General features: G+C 36.6%; 3 protein-coding genes across 3 annotated transcripts; 2 read left to right on the top strand and 1 right to left on the bottom strand.

The window, feature by feature from the left end:
• Positions 1–517: 517 nt before the first annotated feature.
• Positions 518–13,593, bottom strand: itgb2 (integrin, beta 2). The gene is made up of 16 exons (XM_084422402.1): positions 13,483–13,593; positions 11,752–11,809; positions 10,059–10,153; positions 8,359–8,551; positions 8,077–8,247; positions 7,763–8,004; positions 7,105–7,260; positions 6,564–6,659; positions 6,174–6,263; positions 5,918–6,052; positions 5,567–5,754; positions 3,450–3,682; positions 3,148–3,364; positions 2,593–2,798; positions 1,605–1,768; positions 518–1,473 (listed from the first exon to the last, which is right to left on the bottom strand). Exons 2-16 carry the CDS (start codon positions 11,804–11,806, stop codon positions 1,405–1,407), a joined length of 2,310 nt encoding a protein of 769 aa, XP_084278528.1. The 5' UTR covers positions 11,807–11,809; positions 13,483–13,593; the 3' UTR covers positions 518–1,404.
• Positions 13,594–18,393: 4,800 nt separating this feature from the next.
• Positions 18,394–20,057, top strand: LOC311299025 (inactive all-trans-retinol 13,14-reductase-like). The gene is made up of 7 exons (XM_084422407.1): positions 18,394–18,486; positions 18,581–18,704; positions 18,803–18,936; positions 19,016–19,120; positions 19,208–19,374; positions 19,472–19,634; positions 19,758–20,057. The coding sequence occupies exons 3-7, from the start codon at positions 18,864–18,866 to the stop codon at positions 19,901–19,903; spliced, it is 654 nt and encodes a 217-aa protein (XP_084278533.1). The 5' UTR covers positions 18,394–18,486; positions 18,581–18,704; positions 18,803–18,863; the 3' UTR covers positions 19,904–20,057.
• A 1,430-nt stretch (positions 20,058–21,487) lies between these two features.
• Positions 21,488–24,721, top strand: LOC311298351 (inactive all-trans-retinol 13,14-reductase-like). The gene is made up of 11 exons (XM_084421177.1): positions 21,488–21,774; positions 21,870–22,052; positions 22,148–22,389; positions 22,476–22,668; positions 22,738–22,935; positions 23,104–23,223; positions 23,338–23,476; positions 23,554–23,663; positions 23,747–23,913; positions 24,019–24,175; positions 24,301–24,721. Exons 1-11 carry the CDS (start codon positions 21,615–21,617, stop codon positions 24,444–24,446), a joined length of 1,815 nt encoding a protein of 604 aa, XP_084277303.1. The 5' UTR covers positions 21,488–21,614; the 3' UTR covers positions 24,447–24,721.
• Positions 24,722–25,717: the final 996 nt, after the last annotated feature.

Raw genomic sequence — 25,717 nt, 5'->3', positions numbered from 1 at the left:
TAACGGGTGAAGATCCTCCTTTATGCCCCTCGTTCCAAAATCCATTATTACTGAAGCATATTTTGATGGACTATGATAGTACGAGCTCGTTATTTTTCAGTTGACTCTTATGAAAAGATTTTAAATGAAGTAAGACCAGGTCTAGTTTTAGAATTTTTATAAAATTTAAAAACCTATTTTAATCATTCCTTTTTAATCTCTTTCTCGCCATGAATATAGCCGATGTAGCCGGCATGGTGTTAAACTAAAAACAAACAAATCAGCAAAAATTTAATTAAGGTCATGGAGCCCACATCACAACTACTGCTCTGTTATGGACCAGATGGTACTCAAACCGACTATAATAAAAATATATCGATTTATTTAGTAATCTTCATTTATTTTTCTAGCTTTTATTTCAACTTTCTAAAGTATAGAAATCAAAATTCATTTTGATTTAATATTTTCAGTGTTAAAATGGCGTTGTCCCATCAGAGATGCAAATGCATAGCCCAAATTGATAAAGGAACAAGGCAAATCCTGCAAATTACAGTTGTAATTTATTTATATTTAAGACATTTACAGAGCTCTTATATACAAACATCATTCTATATAACCTAAATTGAATGTAATGAACATTGAAGAACCATTAGACATGTTACAATGCAAAGCTAAGCAAATTTTCAGCTCACAAGTCTGTTATCTTAACAATGTGGCAAGCCAGCATTTGTTCACTTGTTCACTCATGTTTCATAACAGAGAATCTATGAAATGCAGTATTACATAGTGATCTCATTCATTTTCATAGCGATTTGCATCTGGACAGACATTGTAACATACAATATAAAGGCACTTCTAAAGCATAAATGCTTTTACAAATGCACAACATTAGAGACAGAAATGTTTGCGATGCCTTTGTGAACTGAAATGACCAAAATCTTTCCAAAGGTCTTTCCCACACTCAGAAAACAGTGCCATCGAATGTTCTTGTTTATCATTAAGCGATACAGAAATATAATGACACATTTATTTATAATTGAATTCCAGATGGGACTTGTAGTAAAAGTAATGTTTGGACTTTTTAAATTACTGAATTTCATTGTAATCAAAGCTCAAAAAATATCAATTTGATTTCGCTGTATATATTTCTCTGTACAAAAATGTAGAGAAAAAGAAAAGAAAAAACAAAAGACACAAAAGAAAAAAGAAAACAGTTTGTAAAATATATATTTTTTATATATGTATTTTATGCAGTTGAACATATTTAATCAAAATTATTGCAAATAGAATAAAAACAATGTAGAAACTTTATGAATTGCGGACATTTTAAGCTGTTTTATTTTATTGCATGATCATGCATCAGACCTGTAGATTAATTAATACACATACACTCTCTGCTTCATGTGTGTCAGCTCCAACAAGTTTTCAAGAATCTCCAGAAAACGTTGGGTTTTGAACTGTGGTCGTAGCATTCTGGAATAATGGGTTGGTACCCTGTGGGAGGAGAGGAAAACAATCTGCTTAATTAAAAAAAGCAGAAGCGTGAATAATGACCAGCTTTTGGCAGTTTGACTGAATATGAAGGGAAGGGGTTTTATTTTATGTATAAAGAAAACAGAACTTACAGATGTTTTTTCATGTTTTCTGTCTTTTTCAAATCTCCTCCATTCTCTAAGGTCGCTTGCATAGATAATCGCCTTGATGATGAGGAGGATTAGGAGACCAATCAACGCCACAGCTGCCAGAGATCCTCCTACGATGGCTGCTATGTTCGGCCCCTCAGGACATTCTAACACAAGAAACATAAAGGTAGAACACTTTTCTTTTTGCAGTTTCAAACAAGATGTTTCCTGTAGCTCAAACAGTAGAGCGCTGGCCAACGCAACACCAAGGTCATGGGTTCGATTCCCAGGGAAAGCAAGAACTGATAAGAATGTAAATGTGAACCTTGAAATACAATGTAAGTCGTCTGCCAAATGCATAAATGTAAGTCTTTGTTTAAAATGGAATATTTTTTTTGTCCAAATATGAAAAATCTGCCATTTACACACCCTCATATTGTTGCGAACCTACTGTTACTTATGCTCCAAAAAGGACAAAAAGCATTATAAAAAGTCCATATGACTACTTTTACAGCTTTTACTTTTTTCATTATAAACTATTGTTGAATATTAGTATAAAGATTCTTCAGAAGTTCTTCACACACACACTCACACCCCATGTGTTCCTCATGGGGACCAAGTGGAGAAATCGCAGCTCATAAATAAACTTAAGACGCTGCTGAAAAATTGCATCGATGTCACGTGTCTTTACGGGATTTTTACGGGTTGTGTGTGAACGCACTCTCTGATTCCGGAAAATCACTGGCAGTGTGAATGAACCAAAATCAAACGAACCCGGGTCAAATCCCGGGTCACTTTATCCGTGTGTTTTCTGGAATCTCTGTGTGAAAAAAAGTGTGAGGGGCTAAAGATAGTTGTACACCTACACACACACACACACACACACACACACAGATCTACAGGGTTTGAAATGACATGAGGGTCAATAATGAAAGAACCCAATTAACTAGTACATGTTTCAATATTTCAGGAATGGTGTCAGGGACTATACCTCTGTCTTTGAGGATATTCATATTGTACTTGTCAAATCCAAGCTGTTCTTTCATTGTGAATGACATCCAGCAGCCCGCGCTATCTTTGACTCGACAGTCGCTCTTGAGTAATTTTTCAGCCATCGCAAAACTCAGATGTTTACAGGCTGAAGAGCAGTTCTTTTCAAACGGACCGGTCCCAAATGCCAAACATTCAACACAACTCCTGCAATAGGTCAGGAATATTTTAATAATTAAATGCATATTAAAATATAAAACATAACATTTAATAAATAGAGTTGTATTTATATTTTATATGTATATTATTGATATATTGCAATTAAATACAACTAATTAAAATACAACTAGAAAATACCATCATTTATATAACTGAGAAAACGTGAAATGGATCATTTAAATAAATCGTCCATATTAACTGATTTACTAAATGAATCAGAATTCTGTAGCTAAATTAGTAGTTTTAGTGTGAAATTAAGGAAGAACGTGTATTTAAAGTAATCATTTGTATTTATAGGGCGGCTTTGTAAAGGTCAAGGTCACACAAGTTTTCTTACCCTGACTGTTGACATGGACGTTGACAAGTAGAACACGTTTCGCAGTAGGGCCCCTTGTATCCTCTCTCACATTCACACTGGTTACATACACATTTACCACGTTTAAAACAAACATTCCCGTCCCTCTTGCAAGCCTCATCGGATTTTTCACAGTGACACGCTGTTCCCTCGTAGCCATCTTTACACTCACATTTACCACATTTGCATGCGCCATTACCTGTAAAAAGTAAAAACATTACACGTAAATTATTACAAAATTTTACTGTGAATCACTTAAATATGAGCCTTTCCACACAAATCACCTGCACACAGTATATTGTTAAATTTTTCACAGTGCTCATCGTCACATTGACAGTGTTCGCCATAGAAATTGCCACCGGCCTCTGTGATATGGCACTGACACCGTCCACAAACACAATCTCCTTTTCCTTCGCATTCCGTCCCGTTGTCTTTCCGGCACTGTGCTTTCAGTGAAGCCTCGTCCTTTTCGCCTAGTTTGCACTCACAGAGCTGTCCTAAGAAACCAGGATTACACCTGCGGACATGGGGAGGTTGCTTATGTTAGTCATATGGAATAGACCATCTGTCAGTTTGTGCGTACTGGAAAAAGTTTTTTTGGATGTCAATGTATGCATCTGCATCTTTGCATCTTCACTTTGTAAAACACACACACACACACACACACACACACACACACACACACACACACACACACACGTTGGGTTTCCATGTTTTATGGAGACTTTCCAAAGACACAATGATTTTAATAATGTACAAACTCCTAACCCTAAAACTAACCATCACAGAAAACTTTCAGCATTTTCATTTTTACATTTTCAAGCCATTTTCCTCATGGGGACCAAAAAAATTTCTGGTATTACTATATCCTTGTGGGGAAACTTGTTCCCCATAACGCAGGGAGTACCAGGTGTAAACACACACACACACACACACACGTGTATATAAAGATTTTTAATGTTTTTAAAATAAGTCTCTTATGCTTGCCAAGGCTGCATTTATTTGATTAAAAATACTACAACAAAAAAAATATTTTGACAATTTAAAAGAACTATTTTCTATGTTAAAATGTAATTTATTCCTGTGATCAAAGCTGAATTTTCAGCATCATTACTCCAGTCTTCAGTGTCACATGATCCTTCAGAAATCATTCTGATATGCGAATTTAATGTTCAAAAAACATTAATTATTATTATCAATCTTGAAAACAGTTGTGTAAAAAAAAAAAAAAAAGGATTCTTTGATGAATACATAAAGTTATATTTCATTTAGTCAAAATAGAATCTTTTGTAACATTATAAATGTCTTTACTGTAACTTTTGATCAATTTAATGCATCCTTTCTGAATAAAAGTATTTATTTATTTTATTTCTCCCCCTCCCCTCCCAAAATGAAATTTGTACTGACCCCAAAATTTTGAACGGAATAGTGTATCATGTTACAAAAGCAATGCTTTTCTTTTGAATTTTCTAGTCATCAAAGAATCCAGGAAAAAAAAATTACACAACTCTTTTCAACATTAATAATAATAATAAATGTTTCTTGAGCAGCAAATCAGCATATTAGAATGATTTCTGAAGGATCATGTGACATTTGCATCACAGGATTAAATTATATTTAAAAATACATTCAAATTGAAAAGTTATTTTAAATTTTAATAATATGCTCTAAGAAAAAAATTAGGAAGTCTTTGCTGGGACCATTAGAATTTGTTTTAATGCAACTAAAGCATAAATAAATACTGTATAAAGACTAATTAGACTAAATACTTAATGGTAATTTGTTTTATTATCTTTACTTTTGTTGTATTATTATAACTACAGTACTTTGCAATGAGAATCTAACGAGATTCACCATTAAAGGGATAGTTCACCCAAAAATGAAAATTCTATCATTGTTTACTCACCCTCAAGTTGTTCCAAACCTGTATGAGTTTCTTTGTTCTGCTGAACACAAAGGAAGATATTTGGAAGAACGTTTGTAACCAAACAGATCTCGGTCCCCATTGACTACCATAGTATATTTTTTTCCTACTATGGAAGTCAATGGGGACCGAGATCTGTTTGATTACAAACATTCTTCCAAATATCTTCCTTTGTGTTCAGCAGAACAAAGAAACTCATACAGGTTTGGAACAACTTGAGGGTGAGTAAATGATGACAGAATTTTCATTTTTGGATGAACTATCCCTTTAAGACTATTTGGATTTAAGAATTCGTGGGAGAAAATATTATTATTTGTCATGAAAATTATCAAAACACTTTGTATGCAAAATATAATTTCTTATTTTTAGGTATTTATTTGTATTGATATATGACCTAGACTTGTTGTTGGCATGTTTAATATCAGTAAAACGTGATGAAAAAGAAGACATTTAGATTAAATTATAATTTTCTGTTACCTGCAGCTGCCACAGACGACTTTACCGTTTCCCCCACAGTGAACATGATTTTCATTCTTATCATCACATTCACATTCGCATCGAGTCTGAACGGTCACTTTCAGTTTTTCATTAAAGCCTAATGGCCCAATGAGGAAGCTCTGACTGTCAATGCATTTGTCTACTGTTACTGTCACGTTAAAAGTCACCTGAAAGGATTAAAGTAAGAGTAAGGTCATTTACAAAGTTTAAAGTCATGTATTATTGCATTTGCTAAATCTGCAGAAAGGATCAATCAAGATTTGCATCTGCACTAGCATTAATGATCTGTCTATCTTTAGGTTGTGCGTGCTAGTGTCTAATCTTACTCACATCCTGTCCGATGTTCACATTATCACACTTCCCCCTGTCACTGGGTTTTCCTCCACCTGCACAGTTTGATGTGTATTTCACAGATACGAAATTTGGGAGGGCATCATGAGCCATGATCACTTCAGAGGTTAAGTTCTGTTCAAACCCCATAGGACATTGATAAGGGTGTTAAACACAGACAAGCTCTCTTATTATAATGTTTTATTTCTTTAGCCTTTAAAAAGACAAGGATTGTGCAGACTGGAAATGAACTCACATTGTATGCATCCACAATTAGATTGACAACGTTGCTGGAGTCGTCAGAAAGCACTCCTACTGCAGATTTAGGGATCAGTTTGCTCAGCTCCTATTAAAGAACATACAACTGTGGTCAGGTACACCAATGTACTTCTTCTACTTCTATTAGGAATATTAATGTGGATTGTGCTTAAATGACACAAAGTAAAAAGAGAAGGTGTTATAATTTATTCACCAAATGTAACTACAAAAATAATCACTCTTGGACACTCCCAATCTGCCAATAATGGCAGGCCAATGTGTTTAATGTGCCGCTGAGTCACTTGTTTACACTTCTGATAACTTATTATAGCCTTTTCCCCCCAGAAAAGATATTTTCTTATTTTAGATATAAGCATGTTTTACTTACTGTGTACACAGGTTCCATTTTTTTAGTGACAGCAAAAATTGGTTGTATGTTTTGCTCCTCCAGCTTGCGAGCTATCTGTCCTACAGATGGGTAGTCCTGAAAACATAGATCAAATAATAGTTGTTATATTTTCACATATATCAAGGTGATACTGTAGCATCTAAAACATACATACCTTTTTACATATGTAGAGATGCACACAAATTCGGTGAGGTATTTACTGTAGATACTGAATTAGTGCAATTCAAAGATTGATTGTCTAGTATATACATAATTTGTCAGTGTCTATCCAAAATTGACATTTAAACTTGCCTTGGAGCAGTGTTATTTTAGTATCATTGATAAACTTCTTGATAATTTTTTTTTTTTTTATGTCTATATACTATATACTGTATATTTCAGTTAATGTTTATTTTATTTCAAGTTATGAAATTATTCAATATTTTTGCTTTAATTTTAGATTATAACCCTGCTGTGGAACTTTCTGGTGTAGTTCAAATGTTTTTCAGAATTAAAGTTATTCAGAAGTATTAAATCATACCCAGATGTTGCTCATGCTGTACTTGTTATCGACCAGCTGACAGGTTTCTTTGTTTGGTTCCAGAATGGCAGCGAGTTTTCCATCTCCTGCCATGTGGAAGCCGTCATCAGTAGCCAGCACCAGCAGCCGAGTGCTGTTTCCCCAACCAATCTCATTCTGTGCACAGGTACAAACACATTTACTTTATTTACTCACATGATATAGAACGTCATGCATGAATCAGGCTTCATATAACGTTGTGCTCATTTGCATTATATATAATGAACACTCTCAGAAAAAAAGGTACAAAAGCTGTCACTGGGACAGTACCCTTCAAAAGGGTTCTAATATGTACCATTTAGGTACTAATATGTACACGTTTGGTACCAATATGTACCTTTGAGGGACTTATATGCACTCTTTAGGTACAAAGGTGTACCTTTTGAAAAGGTACCGCCACAGTGACAGCTTTTGTACCTTTTTTTCTGAGAGTGAAGCACAAAGAAATTCTCTACAGGTTTCATGTACTGTAAGTATTTAAGCCTGTTTCTCACAGCATGACATGTATTTCCCATTCTTTTGCACACAGCGTGGATGATGCAATCTGTTAAAATGGCTGCCAAAATACATTTCTACCACTTATGCATGCTTATGTGGTGTGAAACGTTGCAAGTCTCACCACGCAGACCGCGGCTTGCATGATGGCATCCAGGCTTCCCTCCGGAGGGTCCAGGTTTCCAGATATATGCTGCTTGTTTACCATATTTTTAAACAGATTCCCATCTTTTGTCAGTGAAAGCACATGCTGAAAGCCAAACGCTGGCTGGCATGGTTCATTTTTAATCGTGCATGGCCGTTGGAGCTTCGCTTCACTGGTGTCGGTGTATGGAAGAAGAGTTTTGTCGACAAACGAACCGAATCCTGCATCAGGAAAGTTGGTTAATGAAGCCATTGCCATAACAATTCAACTCTGATTGAGATATACATGCTTACCTATTCTGGCATTGCCCGTAATTTTAGAGAGCCTGCTGAGTAAATCATTTCCCAGATTTTTCACATTCATCAAATCATCTTTCATAGAGTAGGAGAGATCCATTAGGTAGTAAAGATCTACAGGATAGCCTTCAGCCCTTTTGAATTGTATTTGAAAAGTGTAGGGCATCCCTAAGAAAACAACACAATTAGTCATCTGTATTTTTTCAAAGTCAGTCTCAAACTTACATTAAAAAAGTCATTGTTTTAGTCAATACAGTAGTTTGTAAGTATATAACATACCTGGTCTAAGATCTAGACGTATATCTTGTGGTTGGATTTGCACTGGATCTGGATCAGTAGCCAGGGGCTTGTTTAAATTCTTCTGAATATCGTTTTTAGGATTTATTATGCTATTGCGCGGACATCCTCTATTTATAAGGAAGGTTACAGTGTCACAACGTGCTGCTTCCTGCTCCCCAGTCTTGGTGAAATTCTGTTGTTTGAATAAGACAAACAGCAGGATTTGAAGAAGATGCAATGTGAAATTCAATATGCTTTGAATTGAAGAAGCTGTTGAGAATTAGACAGACCAGCATTTCCTTACTAATGTTGGAGATCAAATAGTTGACCATCTCAGACATATCGCACACAAAAGTTGAAGGTACTTATGAAATTTCCTGGCATTGTCTGACAACAATAGGCGTGTTTCCATTACAGATTTGCACAAAACTTTTGCGTTTTTTTCTAAATGTCGACAAAAAACGATTGCGAAATGACAGCGTTTCCATTAACCGATGTTATGCGACTAAAACTTAACAAACATTTTTTCCTCTCGCGATAAGTAAAATCATTCCAAAAACCATGGCAACGGACGTGGTAGGTTTATGTACTATATCCCAGCCACTGGAAGGAGATGTATGTGTGTTTTCAAAGCATTAATGGTAAGGAAAGACCCTTATTAAACTTGTGAGCGGCACATATGAGGTGTTTCTGGGTGTTTCTCATTCAATTCTGTTTCGGGGTCTTGATTGTGGCATTTATTTGAGGTTTACATTATTCCTGTAATTCTTTTGTCTTTTATGAATTTAATAAAGAACTCTGTCTCGTATTCTGTCCAAATTCTGTTTCCATTGCAGTTTTGCGGAATACTTTTTCGAATTGCCTGAAAAACCACCTCATGCGAGCGTAAAAACTTTTTTGCGATAAATTGAAGTTTTTGCGAAATTGACGTGTTTCCATTGGGTCAGCCCTATGTTCCCACAGCCCTTTGTTCCCACGGCCCTATGTTCCCACATTTCTAAGATTTTTTTTTTTTTACGATTTGTCTAAACCCCAGTTACGGGTAGGTTTAGGGGTGGGGTCAGGGGTAGGCCATTTGTGGGAACATAGGGCTGTGGGAACATAGGCATGATCCCGTTTCCATTGGGCGTATTTTCAATTCGCAATTTCAATTTGCGCAATTTGTAGGGTAATGGAAACGCGGCTAATGAAACTTTGAGAGTTTGACTTTTTATCAATAAAAATCATTGATTTTTAAAAGGTATTGGGTTGATATTATGAGTGCTTGTGATGAAGTCTTGATCAAGTTCTGTTTGAGGCACTTAGTAGCAAGCAAGAAATTCATGAGCAGAACTTTGCTTTTATCTCTGAAATTATCATCACTTGTTACTTTCAAACTGCTGTGCCATATTTTGGAAGTATTTTCTACGCTAATCAATTAGTGTGTGTTTTTTCTGGATTAACATGCACCTAAACAGGATGTAAAAACTGGCCACTTTACATATCATCTAAATACATGATTCTTGGTCAGAATAAACTGGACCAAACTTTATACCGTAAGTCAAATTATGACTTTGTGAGAGAGACTAGGGATTGAAATTGTTGAAACTACTTTAAATTACGTTATATTAGCATGAGTAGTGTTAATACATTTGGACTGAGTTCAGACAGTCAGTTGTTTTCTGAAGGGTAATTAAATTGAACCATAAAGCAGGGCTTACCAAGTCTTTACACCAGGCACAGCCGGGCCCGGACTTGATACAGTCTCCACATGTGTTTACTGAAGCTTTTAAGCAGTGCTGCTCCTGAGTGTAGACTGCAACAAACAGTTTTAACTTCAGTTATGTCTTTAAACAGTCTATTTTGTTTGCATGATTCAGCATTCTGGATATTTGATATGTTATGATTGATGTAGTTAAAGGGTTAGTTCACCTAAAAATGAAAATAAAAATTCTGTCATTAATTACTCACCCTCATGTCGTTCCAAACCCTTTAGACTTTTGTTTATTTTCAGAACACAAATGAAGATCTTTTTGATGAAATCTGAGAGCTTTCTGTCCCTCCATTGACAGCTGCGCAACTACCACTTTGACGCTTCAAAAGGTTTATAAAGAGATCGTAATCCACTAATCCATATTTATTGAGCGGTTCAATTTTCTGAAGAGACACAATCGCTTTATAAGATGAACTGATTGAATTTAGGCTTTTATTCACATACTGTATAAACAATGATCAACGAACATAAACAAAAGCTCAACCAAACCTGCTTGACCTGTGAGAACAAACCTCATTGGTTTACCACAACTGAAGTGTGAGTTGATGAATGTTTATATGTGAATAAAAGCCTAAATTAAATCTGTTCATCATATAAATCAATTGAGTCTCTTCAGAAAATTGTGACTAAACCGCTCAACTCACATGGATTAGTTTTACGATCTCTTTATGAACTTTTTGAGGCGTCAAAGTAGTAGTTATGTAGCTGTCAATGGAGGGACAGAAAGCTCTCATATTTCATCAAAAAGATCTTTATTTGTGTTCCGAAGGTGAACGAAAGTTTTACAGGTTTGAAACGACATGAGGGTGAGTAATTAATGACAGAATTAAAAAATTTGGGTGAACTAACCCTTTAACCGACACAAATACAAATTTCATTTATTTGTGAGACACAGGCTTTGTTCCAAAACCTAGTGTAGGCAGCATTTTATAGCATTTGACTGAAGACTTTTCCAAAAGGTATGCAGTAGGCTATTAATATAAATTCTTTGATACGTTCTTCAAATTCTAAAGAGAAATTTCAATAAGTACACCATTGTTCAAAAGTTTGTAGTTGGTACGAGTTGTTTTGATGCCTTTAATCAAAAAATCCAGTAAAAACAGAAATATTGTCAAATGCTATTACAATTGAACTGTTTTCTATTTTTATATATTATAAAATATAATTTATTCCTATGATGGCAAAGCAACCATTACTCCAGTCTTCAGAGTCACATGATCCTTGAGAAATCTAATGCTTATTTGCTGCTCAAGAAACATTTCTTATTATTATTAATGTCGAAAACAGTTTGCTGCTTACTTTTTTTGTGGAAACCGTGATACTTTTGTCAGAATTCTAAGAGGAATAGGAAGAATATAGAAATCACTTGTTCTCTGCAGCTCACTAGGTTTTGGAACAGTGGCACAATTCTTAAAAGAGGCAGGCCGAGATAGACAGCTGTGTCCAAATCTGAAGGTAGCTGCCCTGTATCTTTGTTTTTGTATGAACTGCAGGCACAGGATCATGGGATATTATAGGCAGGAAATTAGGCTTCGCAAACATTGGCATAATGCCTTCCCACCTCCTTATGCTACCTGTATTGTTCAGGTTTCAAACACAGCTGTGAATCCAGTTTAAGGACATTTGCACATGTTACCTACCCTGTCTTCCCACCAACAGCAGGAGAAGTCCCCTCAGACACACCGACTGAAGCATTTCCTAATTTGAAACAGCATTCTTTATTATCATAGTTCCTTATTTTCAGCATCCCAAACAACTATTGAAAATGAGAAGAGAAATGAGGCTGCAGTTGCTATATGTGACCCTGGATCACAAAACCAGTCACATGTCACACGGGTATATTTGTGGCAATAGCCAACAATACATTGTATGGGTCAAAATGATCGATTTTTCTTTTATGCCAAAAATCATTAGGCTATTAAGTAAAGATAATTTTTCATGAAGATATTTTGTAAATTTCCTACCGTAAATATATATATAAATTTTTTTTTTTTTTTTTTTTGTGAGTGAATGCAACATAATCGCAAACATAAATGGACAACTTTAAAGGCGATTTTCTCAATGTTTCGATTTTTTTGCACCCTTAGATTCCAGATTTTCAAATAGTTGTATCTCAGCCAAATATGAGTCCTATGCTAACAAACCATACATCAATGGAAAGCTTATTTATTATTTATTACTTCAGCTTTCAGAAGATGTATAAATCTAATTTTCAAAAAATTGACCCATGTGACTGGTTTTGTGGTCCAGGTTCACATTTGTTAAATAATGCTATGAAAACTTTTCTATGCCTGTGCAGGTTTGCAGCAGCTGTGCAATGTGCTGCACAGAAAGTGTGAACTTGAAAAATGTTTTTAGTCGCCAATATGATGTGTGGGTGACACATCTCAGAAGGGGATGACATTGATGGTCTATAGACTGCCATAGATGGTTAAGGGATCTGTGTGCTTGCCATTAGTTCATCATGGTTTTATCGCATCACCCAATGAAACATGCTTGCTTTCTCACACATAGCTATATTTAGATTCCAAAGTGAGAAGTTATACGCCACTTTCCGTGTTGTGAATGCTTAAACGGATAGCTTGTTTGAAAATGAAAATTTTCCTGCTTGACTTTGTTTTTTTCCGAAGTTATTAGAAATAATGGCTTCCAAAAAAATGGAAGTTTGTATGTTTATTGACAGTATAGGCCTATTATCAAGCTGAAAGCATAATGTGCACTGTACAACTTTATGATAGCCTACTTTTATGATGTTTTTTGTCCTTTTTTGAGCTTGACAGTGTAAATAACCATTCATTTTGTTTTATGGTAAAAAGCAGCATGGTGATTTTACCAAGCATCTTATTTTGTGTTTCACAGAAGAAAGAAAATAATACTCTGTTGAACGACATAAAAACTGAATATTCATTTATTTATTTTTTTGTTACCTATTCCTTTAATATAGTGTCTTAATTATTTTTGTTTTCAACATGTGTCCTCCACGAATTTAGCATATGCAGTTGATATAGCCATTATAGTTATTTAGGGAAATTCTACTTACTGTATGATAAAATGTAGTACAATCTCAGTGTTTACTGATTCCAAATATGCATTTGAATTAGAGTGTGAATGTCTAATACTAGTACTAAAATAAAACACTTTTCATTTAAAATGTTGTAAATCATCATCAAGAAAATATTTAGTTTGAGTGGATTATTGAACTAACGGTTAAGCGGATCAAAACTATAGGCTAGCTGTTCCTTAAAGCTACAGCTACTGTTGTCCAAAAAAACTGATAAGAATAAGAATTATATTACAATTATTTAGTCATGCACATTCTTTGTTAAAACTAGTAAAAACGTAAAGTATTTAACAAGCCTTAGCCTACTTACTTTTGTCGAAATGCAACGCCCTAGAGATGAGATACCGTTATGTGGCTATGAGATGTTTTTGGTTTCCTCAAACCTTGCCTCAAAATGAAAAGAAAGTTAGCAAACTTCTGCTCATGACAGGAAAGCAGAGAGGAAGTACAGTGATGTAAGTCTCAGGGCTGTGCCGAATCAGACAACTGCAGCAACGCTGGGGTGAAGCGCCACTGCTGTGGTCCGCCAAAACAATTTGAATATTTTTGTATTTTTATTTTTGTATGTTAATGCTGTTTTACATGAATGTTATGAGAAATGATGGGGCAATGGGGAGATGAGACGATGCAAATCAAAACCACAAGTTCAACAAGAGTTGAAAGTAACTTTTAATTCACAATAAAAGTTTTACAATAGGAATGTTGCATTACTAGAACCATTTTTGATGCAAGAAACTGCCATAATTTACTTTCTCGTATCCATTTTCGACCTTCTCTTTACACTTGCTGTTGTGCCTTTTCGACACACACACACACACACACACACACACACACACACACACACACACACACACACACACACACACACACACACACACACACACACACACACACACACACACACACACACACACACACACACACACACACACACACACACACACACACACACACACACACACACACACACACACACACACACACACACACAAACACACAAACCTTTTCTGCTACTTCTACTTTTACTCTAACTTACTAGGAAACTTTGTGGTCCTGCGAGTATTGTTGGCTGTAATGTTCCTCATTTGTAATTTGCTTTGAATAAAACCACCTCCTAGTCATCAGTCTGAACAGCTACAGTAACATACATATTTGATCATAACTGTGGATGCACTAAAACTGTGGTACGTGGAGTGCTACTATGCAACATAACTCTGGAAATTCATCAAAATAAAAATATAGGCTACATCTCATTCAAAATGTTATGCTATTTTTGCATGTTTTATTTCTAATGTCTGATTTTAATTTTAATATTAATACAACTTTATGCACCAATTAGACTCTTGCAAAGACCACATTTTTACATTGACAGTGCCGGATCTGAATATAGGTAATACTTTCTTTAAGTTGCAGCAATATGGTCTTCAAGACTGTGCACCAAATTTTGTTTTATTTTATTTTTATGCCCTTAAATTATTTGAGCTTGATTTCCTGAAGAAGAGTGGTTTGTGTTTGATGCTTAAATATAATCAATACTCTTTTTAGAAAATAAAATTAAATAAAGAAAAATTTAATGGAGTGCAATATTTGAAATAATATGTCTGAATTATTGCACAACTTATTCTGTGTTCATTTTAGATGCTGCTTTGGTAAGATCTTTCCACAGATCTGCAAAGGGCCAATAGAGGAACTCAGCTCAGCAGCAGTGCCATTTATACTTCCTTGATGAGTACTGGAAGAATATTGGTCATCAAAATATTGTGTGTTGTAAAATGTCCATGAAATCAAAATTGACAATTGTTGCACAATGTTGCAGTGCTTATTATTAATGATTAATCTGTGCACATCATTATTTTATTTTTTTATTCATATGCACTAATAAACTTTAATCAAAAACTTGAACCTCCCCTCCCCCTTGAAATGATGTCTATTCTCTTCATGACGTGTGTCTCGATGGAAGGTGGGGCTATACTGACTACAAACTGTCTTCCTTCATTTAGCCAGCAAACTTTAACTTCCTATGATCCGATCAATTCCCTAAGAACGACATCAAATCCTGCCCTACAATCAAATCTTATTCCAGATGCAGTTTCACACAGATATACATAACAGTAGGGAATAAAAGACTATCACAACTCCCGTTACATGCCGACTTGGTGGTTTTGGGATTGAAAACCACTGTGTTAATGTTTTCATTTGTTAGAAAATTGTGGAGGATCGTTACTTGACAATCTTTGCAGCTTATGGCCTTTTTGGTCTATGAAGTTTTGGCCTCTTACATTTTTTCCCCATAGTACTGGAAAATACTAGTGAATTTGGAATGACAAAATGTTCAGCAGGCCAATGCAAGATAAAAAGAACAATCATTCAATGCTGAGTGCTGACTTCCTGCGACGGTTAACACCTCAGAGTAAAACGATGGATGAACGTGATACTGCTGAATGTGTAAAAGTTGATACTATCATCATCCTAAACTAGAACACTTTCTGTCTCCTTGTGTGGTGGATAGAAAATAACGATGACTAGTTTTTGAACAAGGAAGTTAAACCACAAAGAGGGAAGTAACTGGTGTTCTCTTTAAATATATATATTTTTTAAGTGGGTGGAGTGCTGTTGACGGTCACCAGTCTTTTGCAACATTTTCTGTGAAATTACTTTTATAAATGTATTTTTGAGTTAACCATACAATGGTTTCATACAAGAAAAAAAAGGATTAAAAAAAAAAAATAATCCTGCAACAGATGGAAGAGTTTTTGAAAGTTAGTTGACAACAGACATTTAAAAAAAAAAAAATTGTTGACACTTCACAGTTTTTGTTTTATATATTTGTAGTGTATCATTATCAACTAACAATCTGCATGTCAAGCACAAAACAGGGCACTTCTTCCCAGAATTTGCAAAGTTGCCCTAATAAGCAAACCACAGACAACAGTTTGCCGTGAAGAGCGGTGGAATAAAATGACAGGATATGAAGGGTGTAGCCTAATGTTTTTTTTTCCGCATGTTTCTGAATCGTGGAAATAGCACCATCTAGTGATAAGTGTGGACAATCTGGGCATTACTTCTGAAAAAATAAAGCCATTCATTCATAATGTTTCTGCAACTAAAACTCTTCAAGAATTTGAAGATGATTCCCATCATACTTGTGTTGATGACTGAGTGCAAGTGCTTGAAGTAATAGCTTGGATAATGTCCACCACAACACTGAGACTTTATGATAACTTACTCTTGCATTGTCAGCTCTGTCCCGTTTCCCAAACAATGAGTGGTGCCGGTTTACAACTTACTCGATTCACAATAATTGAACAAAGTAGCCTACAGATAAAGTGATATGAGAATGTTTGTTGTTTTGAGATCTGTCTCCAGCTTACTGGGAGCTGATACGGTGTAAAACATTTCTCCAAATCAACACAAACAGTGGCAAGGTGATGTATTTACATAAAAGATAAAAAAATCTGCATTCATTGACATACACCAGTACTGATCAAATATGTTTATTCTCTCCACCCACAACTTAGATGGATAAATAGGGTCTGCACTCAACCATCATAGGGTCAGACTCCTGGCTTTGAAAGAGCCTCTGCTTGAGCTTCTATCACCTTAAATCTTCCAGAACACTCCAACTGAAAGCACCAGCTGCTCTTCTTCTTCCAGCAACTAAAAATGAGGTGGTTTCTGCTCTTCCCTGAAATGACTTGTGGACTGGGCTCGTGGCACATACTGGTACCTGTTCGGAAGGAGAAGTGGACTGTGCAAGATGTCCATCAGTCCTCAAAGCTCACTAGCTATAGATAAAAAAAAAAAAAAAAAAGAACAGAGTGCTTTGAAAAGGTAAGTCAGCTTAAGTTCAGAAGGATTGAATGGTAAAACAACTTAAATACAACTATCAATGCTAACTAATTATCTAGTTCTTAACCAACAGAATTTGATGAATTTGAAGTGCCCAGAAACTTGGACCTGTGACCGCATTACATTAGTATTACTGCGCAACTGCCCTTTGTGATTCTTTGTTGCTGCATGTGTTGCTTAGCAACCTCTTTGGAACTACATTGCTTGGCGGAGGAATAAATGTGTTATAACGTTATATTTTTTGTTGCTGGTGTTTATTTTATGAATAAATTATGAAAAAATAGGAATAAAATAAATATTAAAATGAATATTTTTATGGAGTAACCGTTTTATAAAAGCAATAAGCCCATTGAAGCCGTGTTTTACAGTGGATTTAGAACAGCTAAGGGGCGTTGTTAGGCACGACGCGGAGCGCACAACTTCATGAGAACGGCTTCCTGAAAGTTGCATTGGATCTGATCACTGATGGCCAGGTGCATTTTGCTGAGCAAGGTTCCCATGTGGACACGGTTATTATTGGTAAAGGAACTCAATGTAAAGAATACACCATTTACAATGGCAAGAAGCAGATGGAGGCTCATCTTAAGAAGCAGTTTCCCAATGATACTAAAGCAGTAGAGGAGCTCTTTAAAATCATGAAGGTATTTTGTTGATGGCTTTTTTTTTTTTTTTTATCTGGCATTATGGAGTGATTTTGGTTATCCTCTCCTTATAGATCTGTTCCAAGAAGATCCATCTGCTGTGTATGCTGAAGATGGTCCCACTCTGGTTTGCTCGCTTTATATATATTGTGGAGTGGAATCGCTTGACTTGATCTTTTCAGATACTCCCGCACCAGTACAACAGACATGGTCAAGTCTTTTACAAGAAACTGACCTCCACACTTTCTCAAATATTTTATGGTAAAAGAGTAACAGAATGTCTATGTTTTTCCCCAACTTATTTTGCATTCTTTGAGAAGTTTTAACTAGAATCACTGTTTTTCTCCTAAAGGTGTCCCAACCGAAACAAGCCAGTTGCATGATTGACGCCCTCTTCCTGCACCACTCCAAGCGTGGTGTTTACTATCCTAAGGGTGGCACTAGTGAGATCCCATTCCACATCAATCAGGTTTCAGGTTTTCTATCTATCTATCTATCTATCTATCTATCTATCTATCTATCTATCTATCTATCTATCTATCTATCTATCTATCTATCTATCTATCTATCTATCTATCTATCTATCTATCCAGCATTCTTGTTGATGGAGAGCGAAATGCATATGGTGAGTTTGTGATCTGATTGTTAATCAACAATGGATTTTCAAAAGCCACATTGGAATCCAATATGGTTTCTCCATTACACATTTGGCTTCAATACTAGTAGATAGATGAAAATTACTCATGTGTTTGGGTGATTGTTACTAGTGGATGGGACTTACTTGGTACGTTAGCCATCTGGGATGACTTCACTGCTTGAGGCCTGTGGGTGTGAATTCAAATTTCAGTACATTTTAATGAACCCAGTTCTGTTTCTTTTGTTGCATTCTCAAAATCCCCCTTTTTTTTGTCTGACCAGGAGTGACTGTGAAGACGGAGGGTAAAGATATTGAAGTTCAGGCTCCTGTCATCATTTCAAATGTTGGCATGTTCACCACATTCAAGAAGCTTCTGCCACCAGAAATCCAGGCAAATCCGGGAAAGTGAGTATACATCTTCAACTACTAACAGAGTTTTGAACCATTCAGCACATGAAATGATGATCTGTGTTGATAACACATGCATCTCCTGCTCCTTACAGAGATCCAGGACTATCTTCATGAAACCAGGCAAAGGCTTTTTCCGGGTGTTTGCTGGGTTTAATGCCACTAATGAAGAACTGGGCATCTCCTCAACCAACATGTGACTCTATAAGAGCAACAACATGGATGAAGCGTAGGTGTTCAAGTCAATTATTTTCTTCAATGTTAAAAGCACATCTATACTCTCCATAAACTCAGATGACTTTCCTTAGCATGGAAGAGTACTTTAATTCAGACAAGGCATCCTGACGGCATCCCCATGATGTACATTTCCTTCCCCTCTGCTAAGGATCCCAACACATGCACTCGTTTCCCAGGTTAACTTCCTTTCTGTATTTAGTACGCCCAGAACCATCAAAGTAAATTCACCAACTAAAGTGTCATTTGTGGGTGGTTTGTTTTAGGGCAGTCACGCATGGTGATCCATACAATGGTCAATCCAAAGTGGTTTGGACAGTGGAACAATGTCAATGAGACTGAAAGAGGTGAAGAATATGAAAAATACAAGATGAGATTTGCTAATCATCTCTTTGACTGGACTTGTGTACACTTCCCCAAGCTGAAAGAGAAGGTACATTTTCTTCCTGTTTCATATTTGTGCTGCTTGATAACTAATAAAGTGACAAATATGTAACTTAAGTGATTGTAACTTTTCCTGCCTTCCATAGGTGGCGCTGTTGCATTCAGTCAGTCCCATCAACATGCACGGGCTGGATGCCACATCTGGATCTATGTTGTCTGCAGAACACAATCTGGAGAGATACCAACCTCTGAGTCTGGACATTGCCAAGATCAGGTGCAACACACCCATCAAGAACCTCTACCTGTCAGGTAATATTCTGTATAACTTTGTTTAAAAGTAACTACTTTAGGTAGCTATGTTGGCCCATTACAGGCATGTCAGTTGTGTTGGTCTTGACTAATTTCCCATATGAAAATCTGTCCTTTTTTCAGGACAAGATGTGTTTTCTGCTGGTTACTCCAGTGCTCTGCATGGTGGTCTTCTCTGTGCTTCAAGTGTTGTGGATCACTGTCTGTATGTTGACCTTCTACTCCAACAAAAGAAACTTAAGAGAAAGGTGGTCAAGAAACTAGAGTGAGAATATATTTCCTGTATCTATACAGGACAAGTTTGCCTAATGGTAATATAAATTTCATACTGTTGTAACTTGTTTTGCTGCTCATTTGTCCCCTCTGCTGCAACTCTGAATAAAGCTGTGACCACTGCACAATGTGTTCCTGGTAGTTTTGCAGAAAACCAATTTGTCCAAAAATAATACTGCTATCTTGTACACTTCTCTCAAAGTTCTTAAAATGAATGTACTAATTGGTTGGTAACTGTTCATGGTCTGTCACTAGATGGCAGCATTTTAAACTTTAGTTTGTTGAAAGGAGTTTCAGCCAACCAGACACCACAGTTCCTGACTTTCATTTGTGAATGGGAGGGGTATTTTCATTAGCAAGTGTACACAACATAGATTGCAGCTTATTACACTGCAGAATGACAACAATTACACACTTTTGGGCTGTTCATCCCTTCACTTTGATTAGGTGTGTTGTTAACTAATTTTTATTTATTTTTCTGTATTTCAAGGAACATCCTTTATCATATCTAAAGGGGAATGGTGAGATTTTACATGAAAAAGCACTCTTTATATTTAATGCCACTTACTATAGCTTAAAATACTATATTTTAAAAGTTGCAATATTCTGCAGAAAACACTTCTGGTGGACCTGGTGACTGAGTCTATAATTTGGAGCTCAAGTCTCATATTAAACAGCACTAAAAAAATCCAGTCATTCAAGTCTGCCTTGCATTAGAGTATGGCTGTTCATAATTGAAATACTAACTACTATTTGGTGATCCATTCTATGGTCAATCCACAGTGGTTTGGATAGTGGAACATCAATGAGACTGAAGGAGGTGAAGAATATGAAAAAAAACTAAATGAGATTAAAAATTGAGCCAATACAATGAAGGAGATTGGTTTAATCATCAGAAACTCTACATATTATGTTATCTGAACCACATAAATTATCTAAGTTGATTTGACAAAAGAAAAAAAAATTGTGATTACAAATCATGGAAATCTTTTTTTACAGTGCAAACACACAACTGCCATTGACTGACTGGATGGCAAGGCAATTCCTTTGTTGTCAAATGCAGCCATTGTATGTAGTTGTGCAGCGGTCATATCCCATAAGATCAACCATTGAATTTTAATGTCTGTATTTACGCATATTTGCATGATGAAATGTAATGCACAAAATAAACATATTTGCCCATCTCAGAGTTGATTATCAGTATGTGGAAGAGTCCGCTTTATAAGCATGATATTTGTCTAGCACAATCATCTCGGTCTCATTTTCCAAACAATTCAATGGTACCAGTTTATCACCACAAAAAAATCAGGTCTTAAAATATATTTAGTAAACCTAAGGAAAACAATGAACTGTTTGATCACCTATACAAGTTACAAAAATTGATCTTAGTAAAGCTGATTTATTTTCTTGACCAGATTATAAAAATACTTATATTCCCACATTGGTTCACATTTTATGCAAATCAGCAGTTAATCGTCATAAGCAACTAACTCAAAGCAATCAGTCTGCAAGTCTGATTAAATCAAGTGTCTCCACCCACAATTTGGACTAATAAATAGGGCCTTAACTCAGTCACCTGTATTAAACTGCTAACTGCATTCTCTGGAAAGAGCTGCTGCTTCAGCTTTAAATATCTTATAGAGGGTGAAATCTCCAGCAATCTCTCCTGAAAGTAAAACACCAGCTCCTCTTTTTCAGGATTTGATTATGTGGTGGTTTCTGCTGTTTTTAGAATGGCTTGTGGATTGGGGTCGTGGCACGTTCTGGTATCTGTTTGGCAGGAGAAGTGGACTGTGCAAGGGGACTATCAGTCCTCCTGGTCCACTAGTTGTAGAGCAGAAGAAAAAGGACAGAGTGCTCCGGAAAGGTATGTAAACTTTAGAGGTGTTGCATGCTAGTGAAACAAGCTGACTGCAAATGGCAGGTGTCCATTGGTAACTAACATCAGTTCTTGACATACAGAATTTGATGAATTTGAAGTGCCCAGAAACTTGGACGTCATCGTGATTGGCAGTGGTATCGGTGGTTTGACTGCAGCAGCAACTTTAGCCAAACTAGGAAAGAAAGTCCTGGTGTTGGAGCAAGACAAGCAGGCAGGAGGCCTGTGTAAGACCTTCACTGAGAAAGGCTTTGAGTTTGATTGTGGTAAGAACCTCAATGATGTTCCTGGAGTTGTATACGTTATCAAATGCTGAATACCTTGACTTCTATCACTTACACAATGTGCATTTTTGCCAAAGCCTTCCATTATCTTGGACAACTTCATGAGAATGGCTTCTTGAAAGTTGCATTGGATCTGATCACGGATGGCCAGGTGCAGTTTGCTGAGCAAGGTTCCCATGTGGACACGGTTGTTATTGGTAAAGGAACTCAATGTAAAGAATACACCATTTACAATGGCAAGAAGCAGATGGAGGCTCATCTTAAGAAGCAGTTTCCCAATGATGCTAAAGCAGTAGAGGAGCTCTTCAAAATCATGAAGGTATTTTGTTGATGGCTTTTTTTTTCTTTTTTTTTATCTGGCATTATGGAGTGATTTTGGTGTCACAAGTTATCCTTTCCTTGTAGATCTGTTCCAAGAAGATCCATCTGCTGTGTATGCTGAAGATGGTCCCACTCTGGTTTGCTCGCTTTATATTGTGGAGTGGGATCGCTGACTTGATCTCCCCAATTTTCAGATACTCCCGCACCAGTACAACAGACATGGTCAAGTCTTTTACAAGCAACTGTGACCTCCTCACTGTTTTTTCTCAAATTTATGGTAAGAGACTTTGTTGTTACCAACATTTAGCCTTTTAATGCATATGAGAACTAGAATTTTTCTCTCAAGGTGTCCCACCCAAAAACTCCAGCTGCATGATTGATGCCCTTTTCCTGCACCACTCCAAGCGTGGTGTTTACTATCCTAAGGGTGGTGCTAGTGAGATCCCATACCACATCATTCAGCTTTTGGAGAAGCATGGCGGAAAAGTCCTGGTCAATGCTCCTGTGTCCAGCATTCTAGTTGAAGGAAAACGAAGTGCATATGGTGAGTTTTGAACTAGGGGTCATGTCACATTGCTTTGTCTTACTCTTATGGCAGTAGGTTTTGTACTGAAAAAGGTGTCACAGATGTGGTGGCATCCATTAATTGTTTTGACTCCAGTAACTTTCAGATGCATGAAACCATTGCTTAGTGGACTGTCTATTTGCTTAGGAGTGGCTGTGAAGACAGGAGGTAAAGATATTGAAATTCATGCTCCCGTGGTCATTTCAAATGTTGGTATGTTCACCACCTTCAAGACGCTTCTGACTCCAGAGATCCAGGCAAATCCAAGTTAGTGACTGAATGTCTTCAATACAAGTGGTCCAATGTACTCTTATGCAATGCTTGATTTACTGGCCATTTATTTTTCGCTGGGTTAATATGCGCGTCTCCTGCTTCTCACAGAGCTCCAGGATTATCTTCATACTCTAAAGCCAGGCAAAGGCTTTTTCCAGGTGTTTGTAGGCTTTAATGCTACTAATGAAGAACTGGGCATCTCCTCAACCAACATGCGACTCTATAAGAGCAACAACATGGATGAAGCGTAGGTGTTCAAGTCAATCACTTTCTTCAATGTTAAAAGCACATCTATACTCCATAAACTCAATTGACTTTCCTTAGCATGGAAGAGTACTTTGATTCAGACAAGGAGCATGCACCTGACAGCATCCCCATGATGTACATTTCCTTCCCCTCTGCTAAGGATCCCACCTCATGCACTCGTTTCCCAGGTTAACTTTTCTGTATTAGTACACCCAGAACCATCAAAGTAAATTCACCAACTAAAGTGTCATTTGTGGGTGGTTTGTTTTAGGGCAGTCACGCATGGTGATCCATACAATGGTCAATCCAAAGTGGTTTGGACAGTGGAACAATGTCAATGAGACTGAAAGAGGTGAAGAATATGAAAAATATAAGATGAGATTTGCTAATCATCTTTTTGACTGGGCTTGTGTACACTTCCCCAAGCTGAAAGAGAAGGTACTTTTTTTTTTTTTTTTTTTTTTTTTTTTTATATTTGTGCTGCTTGATAACTAAAGTGACAAATGTAACTTGAGTGATTGTAACTTTTCCCTCCTTCCATAGGTGGCGCTGTTGCATTCAGTCAGTCCCATCAACATGCACGGGCTTGGTGCAACATATGGATCTATGTTGTCTGCAGAACACAATCTGGAGAGATACCAACCTCTGAACATTGCCAAGATCAGGTGCAACACACCCATCAAGAACCTCTACCTGTCAGGTAATATTCTGTATAGCTTTGTTTAAAGTTACTACTTTAGGCAGTTATTTTGGCCCATTACAGGCATGTCTGTTGTGTTGGTTTCCCATATGACAATCTGTCTTTGTTTTTGTATTTCACTTCAGGACAAGATGTGTTTTCTGCTGGTTACTCTGGTGCTCTGCATGGTGGTCTTCTCTGTGCTTCAAGTGTTGTGGATCACTGTCTGTATGTTGACCTTCTACTCCAACAAAAGAAACTTAAGGGGAAGGCGGTCAAGAAACTAGAGTGAGAATATATTACCTGTATCTATATAGGATAAGTTTGCCTAGTGGTAATGTAACTTTCATACTGTTTTTGTGCGTTTATCCTGTGCATTTATCCCCTCTGCTGCAACTCTGAATAAAGCTGACTACTGCACAATGTGTTCCTGGTAATATACAGTATTGGTACTCAAATTTACATGCTGCCAGAACTAGGTCTAGTGTAGTTGGATTTTCCTAAAATGATTTAGCAGAAAATGTCTTGTCCCAAAATACCATTTTAGTGTTACCTGTGAAGATCTAGTTTACTTACTAATAAGGCTCTTTCAAGGTGGTTTCTAGCCTGGCAAACTTTGTCACTTGCAAAAGCAATTCATCCACCTACGTTTGTATAGCCTACTGTTCACTTAAAGGGTTAGTTCACCCAAAAATGAAAATTATGTCATTAATGACTCACCCTCATGTTGTTCCAAGCCCGCAAGACCTTCGTTCATCTTCGGAACACAGTTTAAGATATTTTAGATTTAGTCCGAGAGCTTTCTGTTCCTCCATTGAAAGTCAATGGACGGCATACTGTTCACGTCCAGAAAGGCAATACAGACATCAAAGTAGTCCATGTGACATCAGTGGCTCGATCTTAAGTTTATCAAGCGACGAGAATACTTTTTGTGCACAAAGTAAATAAAAATAACGACTTTATTCCATTATTCATTTCCTTCTCTCTGGGTCTCGAGCTATTTCACGTAGTGTAACTGCGTAGCGCATCTGTGTTGTACGTCACACGTAGGCTCACTATTGGCCGACGCTGGTCATGTGTGATGCGTTTAGACTAATATCTTAAACTGTGTTCCGAAGATGAACGGAGGTCTTACGGGCTTGGAACGACATGAGGGTGAGTCATTAATGACATAATTTTCATTTTTGGGTGAACTAACCCTTTAAGTTCTTAACTAACTTGTTGGTAACTGTTCATGGTCTGTCACTAGATGGCAGTTTTTTTTTACTTTAGTTTACTGTAAGGAGTTTTAGCCAACAGGACACTGTTCCTGAAGTTCTTTGTGGATGGAAGGCTTTACTTAATCACATTAGCAAGATACAAATTGTGTACACAAAAATTGCAGCCTATTACACTGTGGAATTACAATGGATTAAACTACTTTGGGATGTTCATGCTTTCATTTTGATTAGGCATTGTTGTGAACTAGCTTCTGTGGAACTTAGTTTGCCTAAAGATGAGCTGGAAGCCAAATTTTTTTACCTGATTCAAAAGCTCAGTTTGTTTAATGCTGCTTGCTTTTTT

The sequence above is a fragment of the Rutilus rutilus genome (assembly GCF_951802725.1).
Source record: "Rutilus rutilus genome assembly, chromosome: 10".
In the NCBI taxonomy this organism is placed as follows: Eukaryota; Metazoa; Chordata; class Actinopteri; order Cypriniformes; family Leuciscidae; genus Rutilus; species Rutilus rutilus.
Note: the sequence above shows the minus strand (reverse complement) of the source record. Positions and strands in the feature narration are given on the sequence as shown.

Excerpts from the sequence above, each read along its gene's own strand:
- itgb2 (XM_084422402.1), bottom strand. The coding sequence starts at position 11,806 with ATGCTTCAGTCGGTGTGTCTGAGGGGACTTCTCCTGCTGTTGGTGGGA. Across the intron at positions 10,154-11,751 it reads GCTGTTGGTGGGAAGACAGG|TCTACACTCAGGAGCAGCAC; the intron begins GTAGGTAACATG and ends TGTTTGTTGCAG. Across the intron at positions 6,660-7,104 it reads ACAGCATGAGCAACATCTGG|GACTACCCATCTGTAGGACA; the intron begins GTATGATTTAAT and ends CTATGTTTTCAG.
- LOC311299025 (XM_084422407.1), top strand. The coding sequence starts at position 18,864 with ATGCCACTAATGAAGAACTGGGCATCTCCTCAACCAACATGTGACTCT. Across the intron at positions 18,937-19,015 it reads AGCAACAACATGGATGAAGC|CATGGAAGAGTACTTTAATT; the intron begins GTAGGTGTTCAA and ends GACTTTCCTTAG. Across the intron at positions 19,635-19,757 it reads CAAGAACCTCTACCTGTCAG|GACAAGATGTGTTTTCTGCT; the intron begins GTAATATTCTGT and ends TCCTTTTTTCAG.
- LOC311298351 (XM_084421177.1), top strand. The coding sequence starts at position 21,615 with ATGTGGTGGTTTCTGCTGTTTTTAGAATGGCTTGTGGATTGGGGTCGT. Across the intron at positions 23,224-23,337 it reads AGAGATCCAGGCAAATCCAA|AGCTCCAGGATTATCTTCAT; the intron begins GTTAGTGACTGA and ends TGCTTCTCACAG. Across the intron at positions 24,176-24,300 it reads CAAGAACCTCTACCTGTCAG|GACAAGATGTGTTTTCTGCT; the intron begins GTAATATTCTGT and ends ATTTCACTTCAG.